Below are 19,682 nucleotides of genomic sequence, written 5' to 3' on the forward strand. Positions count from 1 at the left end.
TCCTGTTCCCTGTGCTAGGCAGTGATCTTACCATACACCCACTTCCATGACAGCCAGAGGAAACATTTGTTTATTCTGCTTTGATAATGCTGACAAAGACCCTCAAGCCTCAGATTTTGACTTTTTTTTTTTTAAACTTGAGCTGGTCTCTTTTCCTCCTGATCTGCATCATGTTGGTTCAGACAAAGGCTGATTAGCTACCAGGGCAAAAGAACAGCTCCCAAATTGATGCTGGTGAACTTACCGTCAAACTTTCAAGTTCAGTAAAAAGTTTCTTGAACTTCCCAGGAATTTTCTGAAGTGTAGAAAACAGAGGAAAAAAAAAAAAAAGAGAGAGAGAGATAAAGAATTTGATTTAGGCAGAAAAATCCTGAGGCAGTTTTTTCCATGAGACTCTTCTGGGTGAAGTGCCTGCTGAAAGCACCAACATGCACTGAGCCCCAGCTCCTCAGCTCCCAGGGCCCTAATTACAGACCATGCTCAGTACAATGCCATCAAGGCACTGGGCTCTGCATCCTCAGGACCTGCATCCTTCCTTTATGGAAACTGCTTGTTAGCAGCTGCCTTTATTTTCTTCCCCAGTTTTCATGACTAGATATCCATATCAAGCTAGGAGCAGTAACATGGGCTGAGGATTTAGAAACTAATCACATCCACGTTAAATCATTTATTGCAATCAATCTCCCCCCAGAACACAGATTCTAGAAATTAACAGGTGCCACACTCAGTGCTGTTTTATACATCATGCCAGTGCTGATCAGGTTAATGCTGGCACATAGTGGTGCCAAAGTGAGACATTTCCTTAATAAACTAATTACTCTGCCTCTGGTATCTGATCCTAATCCCACAGAGAGGTGCATAAAACACTTTCTAAGGGACAGACTGTCTTGCCCCTCATGCCAACACCTGCTCTACTCCACAAGCATCCACTTTGTCTCTGAGATGCTTTGCTGGATTCACATCACTACACTCAAAGCAATTGTTTTGCAATTTAAATTTTCATGCTGCTATTTCAGACTTGAATAATGGTGTGTGGACCTTAAAGCCTGTCTAGTTTTTCCAGCCATAGTAGTTAGTCTAGCAAAAGAGCTCCCCTCTTAGTACAAATCCTGTCTTGTCTTTGTCCTTAGATCCTGACAGCCACAGTGACACTACCAAGAGAAAAGAGATTTAGAACAATTACATTAAGTGGATGTGTTAGATTAAAATGCTAAAATGATTGAACACGAAACAGCAATTGCATGTTGTTTTCCTATCTTAAATCAGGGAAAGTAAGGCTCATTAAAACACTGGATACTGTAGGAAAAAAAAAGTAGAATATGCTTAAGAGCATACTATTTGTTTAAGAAATCAAGTGCAGAGCCAATATGATTTAGTGTCTAAATGGCTGCTTAAATTTAGGTTGTTTCATTTACATGTGAAAGTAACTATAATTAATTTAAAAACATTGCTCTACTTTCTAGAAGTCACATTACTAATGCAAATAACCTTCTGCTTTTGAAACTTCCAGTGCAATGAAGTTTTACAAATAAAACAAGAGAAAGGATGCGACTTGATAAATATTTTACACACAGGAACGTGACATATTTACAGAGGTACATATGCAGATGCACTCTTTGTTCCGACAAGCAACATGTTCTGCTCTTCCTGAGAGAAGTCCACCGGCAGCACATCATCTCCAGAGGCCTCAGCACAGAGCAGGGCTCTGCATGTCTCTGTGCAGGAGAGATCTGTATCATCGCCTTTGAGACCATACTGGGTCTCTTCCACTCTGCTACCAAAGCCCAGAGAAATGGAATGACGGCAGCTTAGGAGGAGGCCAGAGCAAATGTTCCCCAGAGAGGTGTTTTAGAGAGGGGTTTCTGTATCATTGCCCTCAGGTATGAAGTTTTCTCTAAAACTTTTACTTTATCTCTTATTTAGGTCAGCTCTTCCTTGCCTGAGTCCCTGTGAGCAGTCACTGTCCTTGTGTTTCTGTGCGTCAAAGCTTCAGACCCACAAGTGATGTTTCCATATGCATAGCTTCAGCTACAAGAGGAGACTTTGCTCTGGACAGCATCAGACAGGTTTGCAAGTCTCTAATGCCCTTTGGTCCCAGCTGTTGATGCTCAAGAGTATCTCCAAGGTCTTCACAGCTCTTCTCTGTCACTCTGTTACAGATTGGTGTTTTTGGAGTACACCTGTGGTGTTATGAGCATGAAGGAGGGATAAGGCTTCAACCCACCCTGCTCAATTACTCCTTCCCCAATATTTGGCTCATCAGCAGATACATAAACTTGCAGATACCAAACCCAATATGGACACTATGACTCAATCCACTCAGATGGAAACAAAATGCCCACAACATAAATGCAGATCCCCTCCTTTAAACACACTCATGCTCTGTGTAGTAACCAGTAGCTTTTAAGCAAATAATCTCTCTTCTCCAGCATGCTCCTTATTCATGGCTCATTTCTTAACTTTGTTGTTCATGATGAGCAGCTGAAAAAAAAAACCCTGATGAAAGACAACTAGCGAAGGTTTGTTTCTACTTTGTTGTTTTGGCTCTTTAATTAAATTATTCCATAATAAGTTATTGCTTGTTTGGAGCCACCTTTGTAAGACTTTCTGTTCTGACATCTACTTAAAATGGTAGAATAATTTATTTTGTTTTAAGAGGATAAGATCTCCATGTTTTGTTTAAAAATCTGGAAGGACACAAATAGGGCTTTTTTTTTTTAATACCTGCATATCTAAGGCTTCAGGTCACAAAGAATTTTCTCCACCAACATTCCCTCCATGTTTGATTTCAGCATGAAAAAAACAATAACCAGAAAGAAAAGGCAATTCACCAGTATACAGCCTTTGTTCGAAATGGTTTTGAGAGTATCTGAAAAATATAAAGATGTGCCTTACCTCCCAGGTCTGAGACAGCCGGCTGACAGATGCAGTGTTGAGACCCATAACAATTGCAAAGAATGAATTCAGATTTCTTTGGGCTTTACAGCTGAGGAATAAAAATATGATTTTTTTTGTGCTCAGAATCAGCGATAAATGGAATGCACACGTAACCTAGGTTACTGAGTCTCATTTCAACCCTCAGCACTAACATACAATCATCTTCCACATAATGAACTCATTAAATGTCCTCTCATAACCACCTGCAGTCTAGGTGATGGGGTCTCTAAGAAGTTTTTTAGAAAGCGTTCTACTGTCTCATCAACCCAGTTGTTGGCAAGTTATTCTTTTCCCTTTGCTGTCAAAAGTAATTTTCCCTTTTCAATGTTCAAGTTACTCCCAGCTGTCCTTTACCATACAGAATAATTCCTTGACCTCTATTCTACAGTCTAATAAATATTTTCATCCTCTTTTTCATCTTTTCTGTAAATTGTACAACATAGATTCCTTCAATTTCTCTTTGTGGCTGTCGCCTGCAATCGGCTTTCCCATATTGTTATTATCCTTCACTGAATTCTTTGTAATGTATTTTAATTCATTATTTATTTTAACTCATATTCAACTCTTATTTCCTTCACTACTTTCTCATGTAGTGAGACAGTGGGGAGGGAAGAAGAAATACAATTACTGTTCTACGTTCTTATGCAAGCATAAAACAAACAGCAAATTATTTATTTGGAACAGCATCACATTTTGTCCTTTCTTTTAATTTGTCATCTATTATCACCCAAGGACCTCTGTCACAGTACTGTTCTTTACAATCATGCATTTATTTCTTCAGCTCAGTATTAGCATTCTGTAGCTGAATTACTTAGCATCTATCTAAATTAAATCTTATCCTACTGTTGTTTGCACATGCCACGAGACTCCTTAGATAATTTTTTTTTTTTCTATCTATCCTCCAATGTATTTGCAATCCGTCATCATTTTTATTGTCTGAAAATCTGGTTAGTGTTCAGTTTACATATGCCTATAGACCAGTTGCAGCTGGTACTGGTTCCGGTACAGGTCAAATGGGATTTGCACGATACCTCTATTTTTTGACATTTTACTGTACACAATCAGACCATGCTTATTTCTAGTCCATTTTCTAGTTCATTAGGAAACCTGAAATCCTGAAATACTGAGTCCTTTTAAAACAAAGGTATTACCCTGTCTCTTGCAGATTTTTGGTGCCTTTGTGTGTGAGAGTACAAATCCTCCTTAAAGATAATTATAAGTATGAATGAATCCACTGGCTTCACTGGGATTTATCACCAGGGAAAAGTAAATGCCAAGGCCTTAGCCTGGAAAATGGCCAGAACCTGTTACAAGTTTTATAAAGTCTGCCCTTATCACTGTGTTCTATCTTGAGACAGTGTATTTCTCACTTCACTTCAGCTGTCTTCAAGTTAATCCTAACTTTGTTGCTTAGATTCTTTTTATCATTAAAGCCAGGCAGCTCCCAAAGGCAACTCATTTCAAAACAAGGAAGGTGTCCTACGCAGCCTGCATAAACTGCCTGTTGGGTGGGCTCACTCAGTGTAATGTTTGTTCTAGCCTCACAATGACCTGTTTCTTTAACTTCCCAGGATCTTAACTTCTAATAACATGCAAATTAATTTTGTTTATTGAGCCACTTGTTTTCTCTTTTAGACTACTCATCAACAGAAGTGTATGGATTTGTTTTTCAAAAACTGTCTCTCTTTTATATACTGATACACTTGCATAAAATGCTTTTATTTTCTTCAGGCGTTCCTCAACAGCAAAGCACACAGATCGTGAACATGGAATCTTAGTCCTGGTGCTCTCCTGACCAGAGGAAAATCACAGACAAAGATTCCTGGCTGAATCTGTGTGCAGAGAACAGGGAGCAGCCAGAGGTGCTCATAGCTCCCTACCTCTCTGCTCTAGCCATAAACAAAACAGGAGGTGTGCTTGGCTTGTCTCATGATGGGAGCCCTGTCCTTAACACACCATCCTTCCACCCTAATTGTTCCTGTGTCATCAACTCTCCCAGAATTGATGAGATATAGTGGTGTGTTCGTTTAGAAAACAGCTTTTATGGTGAAAAAAAATTCTGTGAAAACTACACACTTGCTTATTTCATCACCTACATTCTCCAATGATGGGTGCCTCTGCAATACACTGGGAGAGCCTGCCTACTGTTTACTGACAACTGTATTTAGTCTTCATAACTCTGGCTTTTCACCTAACAGAACAGAATCAATAGAAAAATAGAGCAACACTTTAGTCTGGTAACAAATATATTCTTATTCATGTAGGACTGACACAAAACTTTTCCTGGTATGCATAAAATACAATGGTGCAAGCAAGGTACATAGAACCAATCATTTTTTGGCCATTGATATGGCAGAAAATGATTATATTACTGGACACTACACAACTTGCAAACTAAATCAGATCACATTTATGAGTTACACTAGATTAGATTAGAAGAATTAATTTCTCTAAAGGCAATGCTTCAGTAGAGAACAGTCCTTTGTATGTAAGTGCCTTGCAAATTAAATCAGCCCAGTCGGTGAAGGGAACAATTTATACATTTTCCATGAACATGAATATTCAAATATTGCAGAAGATCAACAAGTAAGGAGAGAGGTGAGGAGGATGATTGCACGTATTTAAATCACTCCATTTCCTTGGTTACTAAGACAAAGAGTGATGACAGAGAAATTTCTATGTATTGTATATATTTATATTCTGTTGGAAGTCATAGAATAAATGCCAGTACTATTTACTTAACAGTAAAAGACTGTCACATCTAAGACATGAAAAAGCTTACCCCTCCAATAAGTAAAAGAGTACTCCAGAGAGGAGTACATGGGGCAACAACTTATTGCAGTTAGGTTCCTCTCTAGAGGTAGGACTTTCAAGTTTATAACAGTATTTTGGTTTCTATATAGTCTTGTGTGAGTGTTTTGCTGCCAAAATAGTTCTGTCATATGGTCCTCAGGTTATCTCAGCTAAGAAGGAGCTATCTCTGCACCATCAGGGATGTTGCAGCTGACACTGCGGACACAGCAGCTAATCTGCCAGAAGAGATTTCAGCAGCACACATTCCACCATGTCTAGTTTTGACCAGGCTCTGCTGTTGTTATCTATGGACTGTTTTATTTAGGTATGCCTACTACACTACCAAAAATTAGTTTTCTTTCTTTGCTTCTCCACCTATTTCTTGCCAAACAGACCACGTGAATACAAGGATTTCTGTTGCAATGCCAGGAACTTACTGGGCAGCAATCTTGATGAACTTTTTCACCAGCTGTACACGTTTGCAGAGCTGGCTACAGAGGAGAATCTCAGTGGCAACCCAAAGCTGGACCTCATTGCATCGTTGAAGCAGAAGACTGAGATTCTCAGTGTTTTCAGCACTGCCCTGTCTGCTGAACGTGAAGTATATCAGCTCTTGCTGGAAGACATTGACAACATAATTAGGGATATAAAAAACAATTTAAATATAAATGAACTGTAAATTATTCAGAAGTGTGTTTTTAAAACAAGGTCTGGTCACAAATGGCTACTTTTTCATTATCCATGAGCCAATCACAAATGATTCAGCTTTGGCTTAGCAAAATCTAGACACTCACTATAGAAGGCAGGTGGACTGGAAATCCTGTAAGATATGCTCTTCTTGTTAGAATTCCCAAGGTTCCATTTCTGGCTGTAACCAGGTATAAGATATAATCTATTTCTGTATTTCAGCACTTCTGTTCCAGTATGAAAACCACTGCAGAATCTGAAAAACTTATTCAACTTTATTCAAACTTGTTTCTGTATTAGCCAATTTTTAATCAATAGAGGTGTGGGTCTTGATTTCTGTTAAAAAAACCACCAAACTTGGCCAGTTTCAAATTTAAAGTGTCTAAACTGAACAAAAGAATGCAAACTGAAAGAAAAGGAAAGCATCTGGTGAAAAGCAAGGGAGTTTCACCTTCATTTTCTCAGAAAGCCAACATGCTTTTCAGTAAACGGTATTTTCAAGAGAGATTTTCTACTGTTAACTGTGGGTTTTGCTCAGCAACCCAAACCAGAAGCTATCAAAGTCATTGAAGCAACCCAATGGGCCCTGAAGTGCACCATTATCTCATTTAATAAAGCCTGCCCAGTATTTTTCATCTCACTGAAAAACAAGAACAGTAATGTGACCATTTGAATTGCTGAAACTGTGAATTCTTTTGTGGCTAAAGTGATGTGAAAGACAGCTATTTGTGGAATCCCATATTTACTGAAACACTATCAAGTTCATGGGACTTTTTGCATATATAACACATTCACAGAGAGGGTTTTTAGAAAATAATCATGGACTTTTACTCTCTTGAGCCAAATCTCAAATGAAACACAATAGGTATACAGGGAACGTATGAGATGTCCAAACACAGCAAAGTTACAAACCTCTGACAATTCTTTTTAGTCTTAAGGACTGCAAGATAACTCTTGGACTTGTCATCACTATGAGAGCTGCCAAATCATGCTGTCATGACAGTGAACCAAGCCTCAGGAATATCAGTTCTCCAAAGTGCATCACGATGGTGCAATGCTGCATGACAGTAATATACCTGGAAGTGGATGTGGTGCTTCTTGCTTCTTACCTCATGAATTGCATTGAAGAGGCTCCAGTCAAAGTTTGTTAGTTCTAAGGCAAGATCCCAGGTGTTAATTCCCAAAATCCTCACAGATCTTTGCTGCAATTCCTCATTTTCAGAAAATGGGTTCTAAATGAATAGAAAGAGCAAAACAAATTCCTCAAGAAAAAGGAATTCTGCCATGAAACAGTTACTGGACTAAGGTACCAAACAGAGCTGAGTAGGTAATCTTCTCTAAGTGCACTCTGAGGGCTTTTTTCCCCACTAATCAAAATGAAGGAGCTATAACCTATTTAATAAATAGCTTGAAATGGGAAATGGGTCAATAGGATCAATGATTTGCTTTGGAGAGTGAGGCCTTCTCCCTCTCTCATTCTCTCTCCCTACCTTGAATATAAAACACTGAATCATGAAAACAAAATTCATGAAACTATCAGAAAATAAAATCTAAATTGAGGCATCAGTAAATTTTCTGATATAAAAGAATCATTCTGAAAACACATTGGATTAAGAATAAACACACATAACTTGCCCTCCAGTCCTTTTTTGCAAGTAACATAAATCCATACATTTTATGATTAATCTACCCAAAATGTAATCAACAAAGAGTAAAATTCTGTGGGTTCCAATTCAAAAAAGTTACTTAGTTTATTACTATGGAGTGCTGTGGTACTGCTGGTGTTCAGGGTGATTTGACATTTCCATTACTACCTGGGATTTTCAAAGTTTTGCATTTCTCTTGGCTATTTTAACCTCATCAGTCTGAAACTTGGCATGTGAACCATCTGCCAAGATGAAAGATTATTCTTACCAGCCAAGCCATTACTTTGGTGATATATTTCTGACAGTTAAAGCAAGTTTTGCAATTTTTATTACTTAACTAATGAAACTAGGTTGGCTGTCACCTGTCTACACTGGAAATCTTCCCTTAATATTCACATTTTTAGAGATGGCTCAAATGCTGGAGATAATGGGGATGACAGATTACAATGATAGGGGCATGTCAGCTCTTGGGGGCACATTGATCCAACAAAATGTAAATAGACATTTCTCATCCTGAGGATGAATGCACAGATCCTAGAGGTACTGACAACATGTTGAAGTCAGTTGTGATACAGCCCCTACTCTTTCCTGGAAACATCTGCATAATTAGCAGAAAACTATTGAAACAGCAAAGTGCCTGACTGTGCCTGCCTCACTGAGGTTTTGGGAAAGCATGGAGGGAGGGAGTTTGCAGTCCTGGTTTTTGAAAACAGAGGGAAGGATGAGGGAGATCTGCTGCCTCTCAATCCACTGACCCTCCCAGCCCCATGGAGAGGATGGAGAGACAGGCAGGCAGAAGGGAGGAGGACACAGCACCAGTGGCACACACCAGCTGACCAAGGGGCTGCCACAACACAGGGGTCACACTGATGGGTCTTGTGGAGCTCACACAACATCTGTTTCCACGTTTAGTAATTCCATGGAATTTGTCCACCACTTTGTATGATCATGTACCAGCCAAAGTGCTAGAGAGCCACAAGGCAAGGTGGGGAGGAAAGAGTCACAAAAGCCCTGAATAATCCTCATCCCATCTATTCTGGTACAAACACAGGTCAGCTTTTCCAGGCTGTTGTAGATTGAAAATTTAAGCTGCACAGAAGCTTTGGTTTATGTAAAATTGATGAACAAATTCCATTACTGTTCAGTCAAATAACTGCTGTTAATGAAAGATTTTATTTTCTTTTTTTAGGAATACAGCAGCTCAGTGAGCTTTACTAAGGAAACAAAAAATAAATTCTGCATTGAAAAAGCCATCTGAGAGGAATACTAAAGTTTTGATTTGGAGTCAGACAAATGAAAAATGGGAAATAGACAATACCAATCCTTACCAAAGAATCGGTCAGATCTTTTCGGTACACAAACATACGACTGGATGACTCCAAAGATTTTGAGATAGCCAAATCATTTGGTTGTAGCTCGTGTTTTTCTGCAAAAACAGCAAAAAACCCACTGAAATTTCAGAACAGGAGTAAAAGTTGTATATACGAGAAACAAAGGTACAATTGTAGTGGTGAAGCCACATCAACTTCTTAGAAGGTAACTAAGCATCAAATTCAGTCTCTGTGGGGTCCCATCATCTCCACCCCACTCAGGCAACTTACCTCTGATGGACTAGAGCACAAAAGCTTCCTGCTTCTGCTTTCAAACTGCACTTCACATAGAACAGAAAGAAACCCCAAAATCATCTGGTCTAGCCTCCTACCCCTCATAGAACATTTAATTTCAACCCAGTGTATCTAGCATAAATGAAGTGATGTTTGATAGAGCAGAGTGTCTCAGCCTCCAGAGACTGAGCTGCTGTGTGTCACTGGAGACAAAACCAGGGGTGGAGATTAAATCAGTAGCCATTCAACAGGAAAAGAAGTTTAAAGGATCCCAATGCCATGAAATCCACCCCACAGAGCAGAGTTGAGTAGTTCTTTGTAACACAGTATTTACGGTAATTCTTCTAGACTTAGAGCAAATAATTTAGGAAATATCTGTGTAAAAGAGCAGGACACTGGTGGCAAAGAGAAAGGACTTTTTTTCCTCCAGTCCAGAGTGCTGGTTCAGCTCTGTGGAATCTTGAATGAATTAAAGAAAAGTGGGGGTAAAAATAAAGTAAAATGCCAAACACAGCTTAAAAACTGCCCAGCAAAAACTGTCACTTCCTGCAGGCTCCAAGTAACCCTCTGGAGACCTGATACATGACAGACCCAAAACTACTCCAAGCATACTGACAGCTACCCTGGATTCTGCATGGCCCATGAGGAGTAGGACCAGAAGGAGCCTGAGAGCCAAACATAATTTCAGACAATTTTCCATTTTATCCATGTTCATTTATCCATTGAGACACAAATATATTATGCTGAAGTATCATTTTGTTTTTTCAAGGTACAGTAGTTTCACGAATACAAGCCGCACGGATTATAAGCCGCACTTCCGGTGCCTCGACAATGTTGCTGTCTTTGTCAATAGATAAGCCGCACCCCGAATATTAGCCACACTTCCGTTCGTCGCGAGAATCCGTGCGCAGCTTTCACAAATTGGCCAATTAGTAACAGGATCGCGGCATAGCGGGCTTTACTGGCTCGGGGCGGGGCCAGGAAGGCTCGGCCCGCTCATGGTTGCCGACGGGGCCGGGTGGCCCAGCTCAGCGCCACGGCTCGGCGGGGCTGGCCGGGTGGTGCTGCCGCCGCCGCCGGGCTTGCTGGCCCCTCTCTCCCATCAGCACCGCCCCGCACCGTGTTTGCTCGCCCAGTCGGCAGGGCTGCCGCCGCCGCCGGGCTCGCCGGCCGCCCCCTCCCGTCTGCACCGCCGCCGCGTTTGCTCGCTCTGGCCGGCACTGCAGGCCCCCGCACCGCCGGGCTCCCCCACGCTGCTGGCCCCGATTCTGCTGGGCTTCCCCCGCTGCCAGGCAGCCCCACCCGTTGGCCTTCCTGCTTCTGCCATGCTCCCCTGCACTGCTAGCCCCAGTTCTCCCGGGCTCCCCCGCCCTGCTGGCCCGGGCTCTGCCGCCCCCCTGCCCCGCCCTGCTGGCTCAGGCTCTGCCGCCCGCCCCCCACACTGCTGGCCCCGCCTCTGCCAGGCTTTCCCACCTCTGCCGGGGCCGGCCGGGCTCCAGCTTGGCTTGGGGCTGCCGTGGGCTCTCACTTCCGTGTTGGCAGCTTTTAGAATTTTGTTAATGTATTAGCCGCCCCGGAATATTGGCCGCACTTGCGGGTTTCCACCAAAATTTTGGTCAAATTGGTGCGGCTTGTATTCGTGAAATTACTGTAATTTTGAATGAAGAGCTTGCTTATTCATTATTGGAGTACAATGAAAACAGGTTTTCAAATGTTCATACTGCTGCCCTCCAAGTGGATGAAAGACAAGAGTTCTAAGAGTTCTAAGTCACACAAATAGTGAAAACACAAAGCAGGGGGAAAAAAAGCATAGCAGGTTGGTGTTTATTACTTGCAGTACAGGATGCATAAGAAGAAAGATACTGAAATTTTTGTATTTCAAATTAACTCGGGGAATGTAACTAGATAACACTTTAGGGGTTATACAGGTCATATACAAATGGCTTTCCTACTATACCTGCATTTTATTTGCTTTTTCTCATTGAACAATCAAGTGGTAACCACTTGTATTTTGTGGCTTTCCTGGGAACCAATATAGTATGTTTCATTATTTATGAATGGTTGGTTTTCTTTAGCTAAGCAGGCAGTTAGAACTAGATTTATTGCTATCAGAGCAAAACTTGACCTGCTCTTGAACAGCAGAGAAAGACCTGAAAAACAACAGCAGCACAGTGATTTTGTAGTGCTGTGAAATGCACTGGAGGTGAGTTTGGGCACACACAAGGGTAAAAAGAGTATGCCTGAAAATGATGTAGCCTGGATGGCCAGGACACCCAGGCTCTCAACAACCAGAGCAAGGCACCATCTCCCTGCCACCCACATCAGTGCACCCAAAAATATGTTTATTTAATTGAGCTCAGCATGGCGGGAAAAAAAGTGACCTTCTAGTTGTGAATCAAAGATATAAACAGAGCAAGCCATCCATCACTTGTGTGTATTTCATTTAACTAGACTGACAAAGAAGCAGCAATGAGTGCTGTAACTCAAAAGATACATCCTTTGTCTTAGGGGGTCAACACAACTAATGTTATCTGAGAATATTGCCAAGATATTCTACACTCTTAGTCCTTTTGTAGATACAGCTTCATGGTTTGATGCACCAGTTAAATTGCTTCCAAAAACCATCACAATGATCAAAACAATCTGACAAAGGAGCGTGAGACCTGCCAAACATCAAAGATCTTGGGACTTTGGCTGGTCCCTAGTATCACTCTACAATCACTCTAGCCTTTCTTAAAAAGACAATAAGCCCTTCTATTTAATTACTAAAACAACAGGCAAAAGATATCAGTTGTTGTTTACAAAATATTGCTGAGATTGCTCTCAGTATCTCAGTTGTGCAAATACATCATCTTCCTTTCAGCTGCTCAAGAATATTTGTTACCTATGCCATAAATGAGGAAACAGCTATGCACATAGTATTTGCTATTCCCTTCTCTATTCTTAAAGCAAACCATGCCTCATTGCCTTCAAAATTAATTTAAATTCCAAAATAGGGGATTCATCTGTGGAAAAGAAAACCTTGCAATACTGCTGGAGACTGAGAGTTCTTTACACTCCCTTCCCAGCCAGGAGATGCTACATCCCACAGTACTCAAGAAAGAGCTGTTGCCATGGAAACAAGTCCCTGGGAAGCAGCTCCTCATTGTTCCCCTGGTCATCCAGCTGTGGGCCCACAGAGGAACTGCTGTATCCTTGCATCAGAAACTGTCAGCCCTCCCTCACCTGATGCAATAAAAGGTAAGTAGCCAGATGAAGGGAAGTGACTTACCACCAGAGAATGAGACTGTCACCAGCGCCAGCTCCTCCTCTGGGTACTGGATCTTTTCTGCCACAATCTTCAGGATCTCCTGAGCTGAACTTGACACTTGAGCTTTCACACTGACATAGGAGTGCTCTGTTATATACACACGGCAGAAAACTGCACAAAGGAAGGAAGACATGCTCAGCTGTAGGCAGAGATGCCTGAACACAGCAAGGAACAAACTTGCAGACCCCACCACAGCACAGCCTCTGCTGCCTGGCTGCTGCAGGAAGGGCATTCAGTGCACCCTGACATAAAGGACATGAAACTAAGCATAAACATCACCATTTTCCCCCTCCCCACTTCCTGTCCCTGGGAAATGAGAGAGGCAAGCAAATGGAAACACAGACTCCCATAGCAATATCTATTTAAGACTTCCTACCCTCAGGATTTGTCACAGACAACCTCCTTCACTGTCAACCTTCTCTGAAAATCAGCTGTCACCATTTTTTTCCTCCCTTCATTTTAGGTTCAGATAAATCACTGTCCTTTCAGTATATTTCATATTTGCTGCAGAAATTACTTTGGACTTCCTTTTCTACCTGGAACAGGAAGCTTTGAAAGTACAGTGCTCCCAGGTTTGAAGCTCTGAAAAAACAGCTTCAACCACTCCTGATAGCTTATCTGTCTAGACATCTAAACTACTTACACTGCCAGAGTATTTCAGCACCAGCAGAGACTGCCCAAACAGCCATACAATCAGTTCTGACAACTCATTTCCTGAATCACAAGCAGTACATATAAAAGGGACTGGTTTGGAGAAATTCCCTGCGCTCACTACTTCCACTGAGGTCCATGAGTAGGTTCAGTTCTGGGGATGCTGTGGTCAGCTCAGTGATTGCTTTTTTCCACTACAAAAAGGGATGTACGCTCTCTCTGCCTGCCAGAATTTTAGGTTTACATTTTTGCCGAGTTTGCCCTAGCTAGTTCTTTGAAATACGGCTGCCACACTTAAAGTGGAAGAAACTGAGCTGCAGACTTGCATAAATATTTTGGAAATTACATCTGCTAATCAGAATCGTCACAGCTCTTGGTTTCACACTCACTTCAGTGCTTAATTAAACTTTCAATTTCCTTCTACTCTAGCACTTCTTATTATAGACAGCCTGCTACAATGCCAATAGAGGACAACTTTTCTTCTCCAGAATGGTTGTATCTTTTTTTATTATCTTTATTGACAGAGGTACGTAGCAATAGCTCTTTGCTTGTCCTACAGATCTTCATGGCTTCAGGGCACTTTCATTAGTGAAGACTATGCCAGAAGCAGTTAAGAACTCTATACTTGAGAATAGGGTTTTTTTCCTGTTGCAGTAAAGAAAAAAAAAAGAATATGAGAATGAAGGAGGAACTTAACATTGAGTATTGGGAGGAAAAAAGCCATTTGATTTTATAATTTCTTTTTAACCTGTCTCTGCTGACACAGATAAGATGCTCATTCTATGGTAGAATCTTTTATCAGAATGGATACACATCATGAAGATAGAGACATCCAACTGCACTTTGCATTACTAGGTAAAAAATAAATTAAAAAAAAATTGACAAGAATATTTGGACTCCATACACAGACTGACACACCTAGCTTACAGTGAATTTGTTTGACATGTCCTCTCTGTCATTTGTAAAGGGACAATGACAGCAATATCAATTCATAAATGGGCTATTGTTCTATCCTTTCTTTAACACTGAACAAAATCAACCCACAAATGCTCAAGCACAACCACCACAGTGGTTCTCTGCCTCACACTTTTCCAATATTCTGTCTGTGGTATCTTTTGGGATGGACCATGTCATCTCTTCCAGGAGCCTATTCTGCTCCCCTCTGAGAAGGAGAAAATGCCAGTGGGAGGAGGTGGCCAGGAGCTGCAAGCTGCCCTGGTAGTGATTGCAATAGAGGATAAAACACCCCAGGTGGCATAGTGCACCTTGGGCAGACCATCCTCCACCAGCAGCATCAGTCAGACAACCCTCCACCACACAGGGTTAGACGTCCACCCTCTGCATCTGTCTCTCCCTTCCCCAACTTCACTCTGGCTATTTCATTCCTTCAATCCCATCATCATGCTCTCAAGGAGTGAGACAAAAGCAATTTAACTCAGTCAGGACTGGCTTGCTGTGTCCTGTCCTGGTGACTGTCCTACCACAGTCGCACGGTCTGTCCCCTCTCTTGCACCAGTACACTTCCCTTTCCAGTCACCCACAACCTGTGTCCAACTTTGAAAGAAGAATGAGCAAGGGGGTTCTCATCCAACAAATAACATGTTTAGCAGAAGCCTTGGTAACATAAACTTCAAAACCCCCCACATCTGAAGCACAAAAAGAGGATTATCTATCAGCGGCATATACTGTACAAGTCTTTCGACTTGGCATAGAACGAGCTCAGTTTTTATTCTGTCACAAATGAGGACTAAAAATACACTGACTTCAAGTGAACTTCCAGAGTTTTGTTCCCAGTAAGAAATGAAGATACACTCTCAAAGAGTGAGGCTGCCAGGTAGGAAGTCCTTCTGCTGTTCCCTGCTCTTGTACACAGTGTTCTCCTCTCTGCCTCCTTCCTCACTCAGGCATTAAAGGAGGGTGACAGCCTCACTGCCTTGCAGAATTATCAGTGATGGAGGGAAATTGCCTTTTGAAATGGCTGACATTAAAGTGAAGTGGCACCTTGCACTCCAGGCAGAGATGTTTTCGAGCAGAGAAGGAACTAAGGCACATTCCCAGAGTTAGCAGATCCTGGCCCATTTCATGTGACAGGCTTCTTCATTCACCTTTCACAACCCGGATATAGGTCAAGAGACTGAGAGCATGAAATGGAGCAGAAGTAATGCCTGGTGGACAGGCTGCCAGCACACCTGGGACACACACAGGGCTGTGACAGGGGTGCTGGAGGAGCCCCACAGGGCAAAAACCCCCTGGGATACCATGGCATTGTTGAGCAAACCAGGAGGAAGGAAGATAAACTTGCCCAGCCATTTCGTCTTTTGTGTCCCTAAGGTCTTGTTCAGAAGCTTTATGTGAGCTAAAGAATATTTACATTGAAGTCCTTGAGAAACAATTTTATAGTTTTTGAGGTTTTCCTCCATTCTTTCCTTTATACTCACTTTCTTCTGTTTCATTCATGGTTCCTCTGTGCTGCAGCCAGTTCTCCTTTACACTGAATTGGTGGAAAAAGGTTTTATTCTGTGAGAAAGTGGAAAAGAAAGGAAAAAAAAGAAAACTAGTGACTTTTTGCATCTATGTTGTTTACAAAGCAGTAATTCACAGAATACAGCATTTAACCCATATGTCTGGCCAAAAGATTTCTGTATAGGAAGTACACCCACCCTTTCTTGGAGCAGTAAATTGGGAGTTGCCGTACTAAATAATAGCCAAGGTGGGGATTTTGGAGGAAGCAGGACATGCCAAAGCTAAACAGCCTGCACAATTCAGTTTTCTGTATTCACATTCAGAGCCCATTTCTTACACACTTAGATACATTTCCTATGTACCAATCAACCTATTTAGCAATTTCACTACAATCTCATGTTCTGCCTTACAGGTTTTTGCAGTGACATTTTAATCTTATTACACACTTCAGCTTCAGCCCAGTAAAATTGATGAGCACAGCGAGTCACCTCTGAGCAGTTTGTATGCCAGGTTTCTCTGGCTGCAACTTCTCCCTCCAGTTAAATAGACAGATTCATGTTCCTCTCTTTTTGTCTGTTCCTGTCACAACAAATCCACCCTTTGCTCTGTTTACCTGACATCCATGTCAATGCCTGTGTTCAGCCTGCATTGCCCAGCTTGCTACATCCCTCTAGCTCGGTGGGGACACACTCCCAGGCCTCTTCTGAATTTTGACAACTCAAAGCATCTTGTTAACATGCTAATACTGTCACAGCCACTGCAGGTTAGCTCATACTATCCAGGATGTACTCAAAGGAAAAAAAAGTTCCTTAAGCAGTTTTGCAGGTCTAACCTCACTGATGTGTCCTGTCATGATTTTGGTCACCAGTCACATTCAGTTAAGAAGCCAAGAAAAGAGAGGGAAGTGGGCAGAGGGGGAAAAAAAGTGAGATGGTAAATTAGCTATCAGCAACAATCAGGATGAGATTACCTTTCGATGAGGTGAATACTCATCTACAGTGCTGAAACAAAATGGAAAATCACAATTATTCTTTCCAGCCAAAGCTTAGGAAAAGGAAGTTTTAGTCATAACAAACTTTATAACATCAGAAAGTTTTTAACAGTAAATGGTCACTGCAGAAAGGCTGCAGAGGTTCTTCAGGAAAAACTAAAACCAGAGGACTTTCCTTTGACTTGCATAATTGATGTAGTGAAAAGCAATGCTGCCAGCCCATGAGCTGTTGGAGTAGGCACACACAGCAGCCAGAGTCACCCTCAAGAGCACAGCTTCCATTTCCCCAATGGCCAAACCATGGAAACAACCTCCATTTGTTGGAAAAACATGCCAATTAAATATCTTTTATAGATGCCATAATAATTAGTAAAATAATAACTCTGAGATGACTATTCCAAGTGATTTTTTTTCTCATAATGCAGAGAGAATGAAGGTGGTATCTGAAGTCACAGACTGCAGCTTCTGAAGGAATTTTTGCCAGTTTCTCCACAAACTATTGCTCTCTCTGTAAGTAACCCCAAATTAAATTGATGGGAGTAAATGTTGAATCACAAACACTGCCCAGAATAATCAGAAACATCAGAAAAAAATTAATAATCTAGCTTTAGTTTTAAAAAGAGATTATTTGTAAAACTGAATATGCCACTTGTATTACTCATCACTTTACCGAATTACAGAAAAATAGCAACAAAAATAAATTACACTCTGGATAAAAGAAGACTTGATCACTAATATAATCAATACTTACTGACGGCGATGCATCCCAAGTATCTTCTGAAATTCTTTCAGGTCCTTCTCAAGAATGGGATACTCATACACATCATCTAACACATTTCTGTATATCGTCTACAAAACAAAGCAGTATCTTAAAACATCTGACAACTCAAACATTAATCTAAGACATCGTATCAGAGGTCTAAGTCAGTTCAGGCACTATCCTACAGCAACAAGTTTTATCATTACATTTATGCAAAACCTGTAAAGGAGAGAATGTTCCGATTTAAATTTCTGGAAATATTCAGCTTGTCTTTGGAGAAACAGTCTTACTTAGTACTGTGTACCAAGCAAGAGGGCAAAATGCTTGTACTGTTTTGTCTATAAACAGGAAAATTTAAAATACCACTTATGGCTATTACATGAAGCCTGGGTTAGGTCAAAATAACACATTCTGAAGCATGACAGCACACCACACCATCATCACTTATCCAAATGATAACAAATAGGTTCATTAGATTAAGACTTATAAAATGGCATTATATTCTACTTTACCTTTCCTCACATTTGCATGCATTTTAAACTGAGTTGATATCTCCCACAACTCTCCCTAGCTGTAAACTAATACTAATGTAAATAAACTTTACTTTTAATTTTTGGGGGAAGACATTGTAATGATTGAAATTCTAGGAAATATCTTCTCTGCACTTTTTCCACACCTGTACACAAATCCTTCTCCTTCTGTTCTAAGGAAATGAGGATCACATGTATGAGCTGAGTCACCAGGTTTGCTCTAGCCCCCACATTCCCAGATTTCTGCATGAATGATTTTAGCCAACAGCCCTATATGTCGGTTTTGCACATGTAACTACAACCATCACTAATGTTATTGCTGTTTAATATTGCACACAGGCTTCCAGAAGAGGAATTGTGAGACAGTGCACAGTCACACTGTGCACACTCCATGGCCAGAAAGCCCTGCATCCAGACAGGTGCAACTCAGTGTGACATAACTGATGCCTGAAATGATATCCCCTTTGCAGTACAGCAACACACATCTAGTATCAAACAGCAAAAATCCTAAGGTCTTTGTTTCCATATGCAGTGTGTCCTACTTAAAGCAAAACACACACAAAAAAGCAATCTCAAGATCTTCTCCACATTGCCTTTATCTTGAGTGAGTGACTGAAGAGATAAAAGACGCCTAAGAAGATCTCCAGCTGTAGACAAAGAGCCTCATCAGTAAAAGTAGAAGATACTGCAGTCTCCTAAAATACTCTCATCTTTCAACCAAAAGGGAAAAAATATATATTGAAAAAATTCAGTAACCAGCTTGATTTTAGGTTCTCAACAACAGCACTATTTTCAAATTAATAAGGGAACTATAAGAGCTTTTGGAACTCATACAGAAATATTAGAAGAACTTTGTTAACAAGTAAGGAACAAAATTTATTTATCAAAAATACATAAAGCTATGCTGCTCTCCGTGCCCACCCAGCAAACACCATGGAATAGGATTTCACTCCTCAGTCAAAGTAGCATCTCTTACAGACACCTCAAAACTCTCTGTGTCCATGTTCCTCTGGATACTGACTGCAGACCCTATTCTGAGAGATAGGATTGTGGGTCCAATCCTCCACATCTTTTTAGTTTTATTTCTTACATTCCTAACTTTTCCCATTTTAGAGACCATGGGAGCTCCATAAGTTTCATATGTTAAAGTAATGCTTTTAATATTGATGGCATTGAGAGGATTTCTGTTCAAGCAGACTATATTTAAAGCATTCAAAGTAGACACATGTAAATCATTTTATATTATAGATTTCATGGAGAAGATCTAAGTATGAAAAAACACATTTTATGGATTTTGCTGTTGGGGCTTT

At 40.9% G+C, this 19,682-nt stretch overlaps 1 protein-coding gene across 1 annotated transcript in view; it reads right to left on the reverse strand.

Moving 5' to 3' along the window:
* Positions 1 to 19,682, reverse strand: part of RAPGEF5 (Rap guanine nucleotide exchange factor 5) — a 167,139-nt gene that overhangs the window by 15,756 nt on the left and 131,701 nt on the right. The window contains exons 14-22 of the mRNA XM_033079369.1: positions 17,834 to 17,931; positions 17,062 to 17,092; positions 16,067 to 16,145; positions 12,939 to 13,088; positions 9,392 to 9,489; positions 7,527 to 7,649; positions 6,168 to 6,346; positions 2,896 to 2,986; positions 245 to 295 (exon numbers count right to left, since the gene is read on the reverse strand). Coding sequence (XP_032935260.1) covers positions 245 to 295; positions 2,896 to 2,986; positions 6,168 to 6,346; positions 7,527 to 7,649; positions 9,392 to 9,489; positions 12,939 to 13,088; positions 16,067 to 16,145; positions 17,062 to 17,092; positions 17,834 to 17,931 — 900 coding nt within the window. The remainder of the gene's footprint in view (positions 1 to 244; positions 296 to 2,895; positions 2,987 to 6,167; positions 6,347 to 7,526; positions 7,650 to 9,391; positions 9,490 to 12,938; positions 13,089 to 16,066; positions 16,146 to 17,061; positions 17,093 to 17,833; positions 17,932 to 19,682) is intronic.

The sequence above is a fragment of the Catharus ustulatus genome, chromosome 1 (genome assembly GCF_009819885.2).
Source record: "Catharus ustulatus isolate bCatUst1 chromosome 1, bCatUst1.pri.v2, whole genome shotgun sequence".
NCBI classification, from domain to species: domain Eukaryota; kingdom Metazoa; phylum Chordata; class Aves; order Passeriformes; family Turdidae; genus Catharus; species Catharus ustulatus.